Raw genomic sequence first — 9,540 nt, forward strand, 5'->3', positions numbered from 1 at the left:
AAAAAAGCCCTTAATAGTGAGAGACCACTACACACCTATTTGAATGGCTAAAATCCAAAACTTGATGGCACCAAATGCTGTGAGGATGTGGAGCAACAGGAACTCATGTTCATTGCCGGTGGGAATGAAAAATGATACAGCTACTTTGAAAGAATGTTTGATGGTTTCTTTTTATTTGATTTGATTTTGATTTTTTTAGAGACAGGGCTTTGCTATGTTGCCCAAGCTTGTCTTGAATTCCTGGCCTCAAGTGATCCTCCTGCCTTAGCCTCCTGAGTAGCTGGGATTACAGGTACAAGCCTCTGCACCTGGCTTTTATTTGTTTGTTACAAAACTAAACATACCCTTAACATATGACCCAGCAATCACACTTCTTAGTGTGTACTGAAAGGAGCACACACAAAAATCTACACACGGATGTTTATAGAAACTTTCCTCATAATTACCAAAACTTGGAAGCAACCAAAATGTCCTTCCATAGATGAATGGATGACTAAACTGTAGTACTTCCAAACAATGGAACATAATTCAGCAGTAAAAAGAAATGAGCAACTAGGCCAGGAAAAGATTTGACGGAATCTTAAGCCGGGCGCGGTGGCTCAAGCCTGTAATCCCAGCACTTTGGGAGGCTGAGGCGGGTGGATCACGAGGTCAAGAGATAGAGACCATCCTGGTCAACATGGTGAAACCCTGTCTCTACTAAAACTACAAAAAATTAGCTGAGCATGGTGGCGCGTGCCTGTAATCCCAGCTACTCAGGAGGCTGAGGCAGGAGAATTGCCTGAACCCAGGAGGCGGAGGGTGCGGTGAGCCGAGATTGTGCCATTGAACTCTAGCCTGGGTAACATGAGTGAAACTCCGTCTCAAAAAAAAAAAAAAAAAAAAAAAAGATTTGACGGAATCTTAAATGCATATTATTAGTGAAAGAAACCAATCTGAAAAAGCTATTTACCATCTCAGCCCGTTGTGTGCTGCTTCAACAGAATGCCACAGACTGGGTGATTTACAATGAACACAAATGTATTGGCTCACAGTTCTGGAGGCCGAGAAGTCTAACATCAAGGTGCTGGTGTCTTTCAAGGGTCTTCTTGCTGCATCATCCCATGGGAGAGGAAAAAGAGAGGGTGAGAGAGAGCAAGAGATTGAACTTGCAGCCGTTTTATGGTCAGCATTAATTCATTAACAAGGGTGCAGCCCCCATGACCTAAACACTTCCCATTAGACCCCATCAACATTGTCGCATTGGGGATTAAGTTTCCAACACCTGTGTTTTGGGGAACACATTCAAACCATAGCAGCTCCATACTGTAAGATTCCAACGACGTGACATCCTGGAAAAGAGAAAACTGTGAAGATAGTTAAAAGATCAGTGGTTGCCAGGAGTTAAGGGGGAGAGAGGGATAAACAGATGGTACACAGGGGACTTTTTTCTTTTTTTTTGAGACGGAGTTTCGCTCTTGTTACCCAGGCTGGAGTGCAATGGCGCGATCTCAGCTCACCGCAACCTCCGCCTCCTGGGTTCAGGCAATTCTCCTGCCTCAGCCTCCTGAGTAGCTGGGATTACAGGCATGCACCACCATGCCCAGCTAATATTTTGTAGTTTTAGTAGAGACGGGGTTTCACCATGTTGACCAGGATGGTCTCGATCTTTTGACCTCGTGATCCACCCGCCTCGGCCTCCCAAAGTGCTGGGATTACAGGCTTGAGCCACCGTGCCCGGCCTTTTTTCTTTTTTTGAGACATAGTCTCACTCTGTCATCAAGGCTGGAGTACAGTGGCATGATCTCAGCTCACTATAACCTCCACCTTCTGGATTCAAGCAATTCTCCTGCCTCAGCCTCCTGAGTAGCTGGGATTACAGGCGCCCACCACCACGCCCTGCTAGTTTTTGTATTTTTAGTAGAGACAGAGTTTTGCCATATTGGCCAGGCTGGTCTTGAACTCTTGACCTTAGGTGATCCACCTGCCTTGGCTTCCCAAAGTGCTGGGATTACAGGCGTGAGCCGCTGTGCCTGGCCCGCACAGGGAACTTTTAAGGCAGTAGGAATACTCTATATGGTGGATCGATGACATTACACTGTAGGGACAGCAAAGCTCTACCCCCATCCTCTTAGGGTCCTGGCTGGGCCTGAGAAATAAATTGACATAAAACAGATTAACAGGAGAAAAGTGTGTGTGTGTGTGTGTGTGTGTGTGTGTGTGTGTGTGTGTAATTTATTTATTTATTTATTTTAGACAGTTTCACTCTTTTTGCCCAGGCTGGAGTGCAATGGTGCAACTGAAACTTCTGCCTCCCAGATTCAAGTGATTCTCCTACCTCAGCTGCCTGAGTAGCTGGGATTACAGGGATGTGCCACCATGCCCAGCTAATTATTTTGTATTTTTAGTAGAGATGGGGTTTCTCCGTGTTGGTCAGGCTGCTCTCAAACACCCGACCTCAGGTGATCCGCCCACCTCAGCCTCTCAATTTCAGAGGAGAAGTTTGCTTGCTGTTTTCTTCTTTTTTACTTTAAGGTTAAATTACTGTTATTTTTTTCTTGATATTTAGGTATAAGCATAAATATAATGCTTGGTAAAACTCATACTCTTAGTTGAAGATAAAAGAAAAAAGGCTGAATATCAGTTATCTAAGAAAAAGAAGGCTAAACGTCAGATAATCTGATCAGTTAAGAGTATGAATTTTGGCTGGGTGCAGTGGCTCATGCCTGTAATCCCACCACTTTGAGAGTCTGGGATTACAGGAGTGAGCCACTGCACCTGCCCTGCAAATTTATTTCTACAAGTTTTATGTGGTAGAGGAGCCCTTATGAGGAGATGAAGACCCAAAGAAAAAGTTAGAGTCAAACACTTATTTACTGAATTGGACAAAGAGCAGTAAATTGTGAAAAATCAACTACATTATGTGGGGAGGCTTTAAAAATGTGTTATTTTTAACAAAGTCTATGCAACATTCTCTCTCTCATCCTGTGTTCCAATGTGTGACATAGGTTCATTGGTTGTGACAAATGTACCACTGCAATGGGGAGGTTGATAGTGGAGGAGGCTGTGTGTGGTGAGAGTGTGTGAGTGTGTGTGTATGTGTGTGAGTGTGTGTGTGTCTGTATGTGTGTGTGAGTGTGTGTGTGTGTGAGTGTGTGTGTGTATATATGTGTGTGTGTTGGGGGTGTGTGTGTGTGTGTATGCAGCGGCAGGGGGCATACAGGAACTCACTGTACTTTTTGCCGAGTTCAGCCTGAACCTAATGTTGCTCTAAAAAATGAAACCTTTTTTTAAGGCTTACTTTTCCCTGCTGGAAATAAGGGAAGAGGCGTCCCTTCCCCCCTTTTCTTGCAGAATTTCTTTCGCTGTCCTTTTCAAATGCATGTAAATCTTTTTAATGGCAAGACAAGCCTCTTGCCAATCTAACCACTCAGGAATGTTTCCTCTGGGAGGCAGGGCCATCTCTTTGAGACTTGACATCAAGAGGTAGGTGTCCCCGCTCCCGTTTCCTGAGAAGCCTGACTTCAGCTGTCACCTGACTCCAAATTGCAAAACCCACCTCCAGCCATAAAGATACGAGAAGATTAGCAATTTTATCCTGAAAACACGAATGCAGTGGGTTGTGTCTGCCTGGCCACATAAGAGTGAGCTCTCGCTCCATCTTTGTGATCTCTGAGGGGAGAGAGGGTGATGCGGATCACATTCCAGTTTAAAGTTTATTCAACAGTAAAACTGTTTTCTTTTTCTTCTACCTTCGTGAAGAAGTTTTCTGGGTTGGCAGGAGATTTTGTTTTTGATTTTGTGTCCCCACCAGGGCCCACGTCCAGAGACAAACACTGGAATGTGTGGCTTGGCGAGTGGGGGTGCCAGTGGAGGCAGCCTGCTGGGGGGCGTCCCTGGGGAAGACTGTCCTCGGGTTCAAGGGGGACATGCAGGTCCTGGTTCGTGCCCTATCTGCTTTTGAAAACCTCCCAAAGCAGAGGCAAGGTCACCCCTCTGCCCCAAGGTCACATAACCTCCTCTTCCTGGGCCTCAGCATCTCATCTGTGAAATGCTCATAAAAATATACTCTACTGTTTGAGGGAAGAGCAGCAAACTGCTCCCTGAAGCTCCTCCCTCCCCTCCTGCAGAACCCCTTGCGGAGCCCCTGCCCCTCTCTCCTTTGATCTCAGGCCTGTCCCCCACCACCCCAGCCCTCTGAGCCAGGGGCCGTGTTCACAGCTCACCTCCGCAGCCGCCTGGGGGCTGCACACCCTGTGGCCCCAGTTCACTCTGCTCACTCCACAACCCCTGAGCCTCTGCCTTCTGCCAGGTGCTTCGTTCCGGGCCCTGGGGAGCTCTCCCTCCTCGGCGGGGCTGCTTTGTGCTGTGAACAGTTCCTGGGCGTCCAGGGTGGTCTGGCTGGTGCAGCGGAGAGGCAGGGGGCAGAGCACTGTGCCTCCAGCTCAGGGCAGCGCGAGTCACCTGGGCACCTAGGCAGGATCTTCAAGGAGAGAGGGACCCAGGGAGGGAGCATGCCAGGGATCAAGGCGGCAGGAAGAGAGTGGGAGGAGAGGGAGGCCTCGCATGGTGTCCTGGGGGGTGGGGGCAGCTGGGCTGGGTGAGCTGGAGCAGGATGTCTAAGGCGGGGAGCTGGGAGCTCAGAGCGGCCGGGAGAGGGGCGGTCAAGGGCTGTCTGTCTGTCTGTCTGTCCGGGGAAGCTTGGGCTGCAAACTCGTGGAGACAAGTTGGCACCAAGGCGAGCAGCCACGTGAGAAAGGGGAGTGGGCTGGGGAGCTCGGAGCAGGCCTTGGGAGGAAGGAGGGAGACAGGCCTGAGGGGTGAGGGGCAGCACAGGGGAAGAAAGGCCGGAGGTCTGGAGAGACACCCCCTTCTCCCCAACCACTCCAGGGCAGTGCAGGGGCACCTCGGGCTGAGCAGGAGGGCTCAGGGAGGAAGGAGGCCTGGGAGCTAAATGCAGACCCCAGGCAGGGTGGGCTGCAGTGCGGTGGCACAGGGTGGCCACGGCGGGTCCCAGCAGCCAGGTCACCCCTCAGATTTAGCATGCCCGGCCCGACAGGGCTAACGCGCAGGGGCCGGCCCAGCAAATCTTTTGTCCAGGGCGGCACTGAGCCAGCAGAACGCTGCCCGGTATAAACGGGGACCCGAGGGCAGGGCGGGGCGCACCGTGGCGCAGCGCTGGGGAAAGGTGAGTGTGTCCCTCAACCCCCAGGAAACTTGCGGGAGGGTGCACACCGTTGCTGGCTGACAAGCCCACGGGAAGCTGGTTTCATTTCTCATAAATGGGGCGGCCTCATTGTTGGCCTGGGGCCTCTCTGGTGTGGGTGGATAGGAAGGTCTCCAACTCCACTCCCTCCTTCTGGGGTCCCAACCCCTCGCCCCCCAGTCAGGAGCAGGGAGGGTGTTCAGACCCCCTGGGGGCTCCTCGGGGTGGAGAGGCTTGGCTTGTCACTCTGCCCTCAGCCCCACTGCAGCACGTCTTTGCCCAAGGCTGGCCTCTCTGTGGCTCTTATTCTCCAGGGTCTTTTCAGGGACACTTAGGGCTGGTTTCTCTGAAAAATGTGGAGATTTGAGGGACCCCCGAATCCCTTTGGTGCCCAGGCCTCCCTGAAGGTCTCAGGGGCCCTCTTCCAGCCCTGCGTGGTGCAGGAAGGATGGGAAACGTGGCTCTCCCTCTCCCTCCCCAGTGCCCCCAACCTGGCCACTCCCATGAAGCCTTCAGTCTCCAAGGCCACATTCCCTGTCCCCACACAGCTACTGAAATTAGTCTGCCCCACTGCGAGCTCCGGGGCTGGGGAGGAACGGGAGCTGTGTATGGCACCAGCCCACCAGCTATTCATTCTTTTGCCCAGTTGGCAAATCGTGTTGGGCACCTACTGTGTGCAGCAGGCCTGGGCTTTTGGGGGCCTGGGAGTAGGGGTTCCGTTGAGGGTGTTGGGACCCCAGCACCAGCCTCCATCCAACACTGAAGGAGAGAAGCCTCTAGCCCTGAGCTCTGTCACCTGCCCTTTCTAGATCACTCTATGAGGGCAAGCACTTCACGGGGCGGAAGCTGGAGGTCTTCGGGGACTGTGTCAAATCCAGGGCTGGGGCTTTATGAACCGAGTGAACTCCATCCGCGTGGAGAGCGGAGCCTGGTCTGCTTCGATCACCCTGACTTCCGGGGCCAGCAGTGTATCTTGGAGCACGGCGACTGCCCATACTTCTTCTACTGGAACAGCCACAGTGACCACACGGGCTGCTGTCGGCCTGTAGGAATGGTGAGTCCTCCTGCCGGAGGTACCGAGGGTCAGCCCTGAGCAGACAGCGGCAGGGAACCTCCCAGCTTTATGCGTGATCCTACCAGCTTTAAGGTCTGTAAGACAGAGAGCCGTCACCAGAGCCACCCTCTAGCATGAGGTGAGTAGGTGGGGTGGGGCAAGTTGCTAGGGACCAAGTGGGCGTGGCCCTGGGAGTTTTCATACGGGTATCAAGAAACCACTTTAACTTTTGGATCCAAAAATTTAGCTGCATTTTCCATTTAAAATGCTGTTGAAGGCTTTCGGAGACTGAGGCAGGCGGATCACGAGGTCAGGAGTTCAAGACCATCCTGGCCAACATGGTAAAACCCTATCTCTACTAAAAATACAAAAATTACCTGGGCGTGGTGGCAGGTGCCTGTCATCCCAGCTACTTGGGAGGCTGAGGCAGGAGAATTGTTTGAACCTGGGAAGCAGAAGGTGCCGTGAGCCGAGATCACGCCGCTACACTACAGCCTGATGGATGAGAACGAGACTGAGAAAAGAAAAGAAAATGCTGTTGAAATCTCCCAAATTTAGATTTCCAGCCAGATAGGGGACACTCAGCCAATGGGAGGCTGATTTATTTGGGCCTGGTGTGGCCATTGGTACAGGTGGCCTTGTAGCACCTTCTGGAGCCTTCCATGCTTGGGTCTTGGAATGGCTGGTGGAGGAAGCTGGAGAATCACCCGCAGGTCAGGGGAAAGTTGGGGAGCAGGTGCCTTGGAGTGACACAGGTAGCTGCCACCCAACAGGTGTGCCCAGTGTGTGCAGGGAGGGCAGATAAGGGGCGTGGCTTCCCCGTGGCAGGACAGTTTCCGTCTAGCTGCCCCCAGGGTGGGATTTAACCAAGGCCATTCCCCAGGTCATGAGTACTCACTGCCCTGCTGTGAGTTCTGGAGCTTCAGGCGGGAAGCGGCAGATTCCTGAGCCTGGGGCACGCGGCTCTCATCACAGAGCATCTCAGTCTGTGTCTGCCGGGGACCCTCCCCTGATGCCCGGGCCAGGCGGCTCTGGTGCGCATCTGAGGGACCCCAGGGAAGGTGCCTCTGTGTGGGGCGCCCTCTCTTTTCCACATCAGTTCCAAAACCAGCTGGGCTTTGGCATCTGAAATTCTAAGAATGCTTTCTTAGTATTTCTTCCAGGCTGTGGTACATTTGGAAAAAAAACATTTAAATGGTTGGCCCTGGCCCCTGCATCATGCTATTTATATGAAAAATATACCCGGTATCTTGCGAACTGCTGTTCTCTGATGAGCTCTCCTGGGGCCAGCTGTGATGCAGGCCAGGCTTCCGAGCCAGGCAGGGGCTGGGCCTCCTGTCTTTTGGAAACGTGGGAATCGTATAGGGAGGCGTGCTGACCCTAAGGATGATGATGTCAAGGCCAGCAGGGGTTTCAGCACGTGAGAGCTGGAATTTGTTTTAGATATTCGCCTTTTTGTTTCACTAAAAGGTTCTATTACAGTTTTAAACTGTCATCATTTGAAGGCTTGCCTGTGGCCTGCAGCCGGGGTGAGGAAGTCAGAACCCGGAGTGTGTCGGGGTGACCACAGGCTGAGCACACAGAGGGAGCCCCGGGACCCCAGCCCTGGTCCGACTGTGACCTCTGGCCTCTGGTCAGTTTGGCTCTGTTTGGACCTCAGATTCTCTAGTTGCAAGAGGAACTTGGACCAGCTCAGTGGCTTGAAACATTTTGAGAGTAATAGAACCCTTTATTCCAACCACATCTGAAGTGGAAGAAGAAACAGAAATGTGGGGTTGAAGTGTGTGGGGTGGGGGTGCCCAGTGCCCTGGTACCTTCTAATTCCTTCCTGCACGGGGCTCCGTTTCCGGGAGAGGGGAGTTCACAGCATCCCCCTTCTTTCCTTCTTTTCTGCTTGGTCTTGGAGCACGGGGACACTTCCGCCTAGAAATCCTTGAGGGCTGCCTCACGGCCGGTGCCTGGAGTTCCTGCAGGACTGCCCCTTCCTGCAGAGGGGCTGGGCCAAGAGCTGCGTCAACGCCATCAAGGTATGTGGGGACGGAGCGTGAGTACAGGCCACGTGGCTGCGCCCCAAGGCCTGGCTGGGCCCTTCAGCGCCATGCAGGGTGGCAGGTGGGGCAGGAGTGAGACCTCCAGCAGTGGGCAGTGTGTCCTGGTCCCATAGGCCCTCTCCTTTCCTCAGCTGCCTCACCTGACCCAGTCAAGCCGGGGGAGCTTCCCCTATGGCCCAGAAGGGCCTCAGAGAGGGACCCTGGGTCCCTGAGGCATCCTGAGACCTTCCCTCTAGTGCATGGGTCCAGGAACAAAGGTGGGAATGTACCGTGAGAGCTGCGCGGTTCTCTGTGACTGATCTGATACGAGAGGCCACCTTTGGTTCTCTGGAGCTGGGGATACCTGGTTACCAAGGGATCCCCCAGGGCCGTATGGGCTGGAAAACCACAGTGGACTCAGCTGCTCTGAGAAGGGTGGACCAGCCCACCCTGCCCCCAGCCTACCCAGCAAAGCTGACCCCTGAACTGGACCTCTCTGCAAAGCCCCACCGGATGGCCTCTCGGGGGAAACGGACTTCGGGACGGCTCACTTCTTGTGGACAAAGAGTAGCTGGGGGGATTTTGCCCAGGCCCAGAGGGGTTTGTCTATCCCACACTTGGGTTACCTCAAGGAAACCAAGGGCAGCCTGCGTGCCCCTCCAGGCCTCCCTCGCACTCCCCTGTGCAAAGCCCAACCCTCCGAGCACCTCCAAGCCGGCCATCTATTCTTATCTATTCTTACCGTCCAGCCCACAGCTCTCGGGCAGGTAGCTGTTCTCCCCCCATTCTACAGCGGGCGAGCCGAGACTCAGAAGCTGGCTCCCCGGCCGCCCCACGGGAGTGGCACAGCTGAGACTGCAGCCAAGTCTGTGTCTGTCCCTGTTCCAGCGCTGGCCACTTTCCCAGGCTTCAGTCCCCTCCTGTGAGGCCAAGAGCCCCTCACACAAGTTCCAGCTGCCTGTGCATGGTTCTGTCTCCTGACAAAGCAGTTGAGGAACAATTTGCCTTCTATACTTCAGAGGGTCAGGACCAGGGAGCTTCGGAGGGGAGGCAGGGGCAGAGGGCCTGCAGGGAGCCTCGGAGGGGATGTGGGGACAGAGGGCCTGCAGGGAGCCTCAGAGGAGATGCGGGGACAGAGGGCCTGCAGGGAGCCTCCGAGGGGATGTGGGGGCAGAGGGCCTGCAGGGGGCTTCAGAGGGGATGCGGGGGGCAGAGGGCCTGCAAGGGGCTTCGGAGGGGATGCGGGGGGCAGAGGGCCTGCAGGGAGCTTT

General features: G+C 53.8%; 1 protein-coding gene across 1 annotated transcript in view; it reads left to right on the forward strand.

Moving 5' to 3' along the window:
• Positions 1-5,538: 5,538 nt before the first annotated feature.
• CRYGN (crystallin gamma N) overlaps positions 5,539-9,540 on the forward strand; it is a 10,762-nt gene continuing 6,760 nt past the window's right edge. The window contains 6 exon segments of the mRNA XM_032245208.1: positions 5,539-5,903; positions 5,995-6,050; positions 6,053-6,115; positions 6,118-6,243; positions 8,146-8,181; positions 8,184-8,283. Of these exon segments, the coding sequence (XP_032101099.1) occupies positions 5,539-5,903; positions 5,995-6,050; positions 6,053-6,115; positions 6,118-6,243; positions 8,146-8,181; positions 8,184-8,283 (746 nt within the window).

Source organism: Sapajus apella, unplaced genomic scaffold, assembly GCF_009761245.1.
Source record: "Sapajus apella isolate SASKATOON/1434 unplaced genomic scaffold, GSC_monkey_1.0 scaffold56, whole genome shotgun sequence".
In the NCBI taxonomy this organism is placed as follows: domain Eukaryota; kingdom Metazoa; phylum Chordata; class Mammalia; order Primates; family Cebidae; genus Sapajus; species Sapajus apella.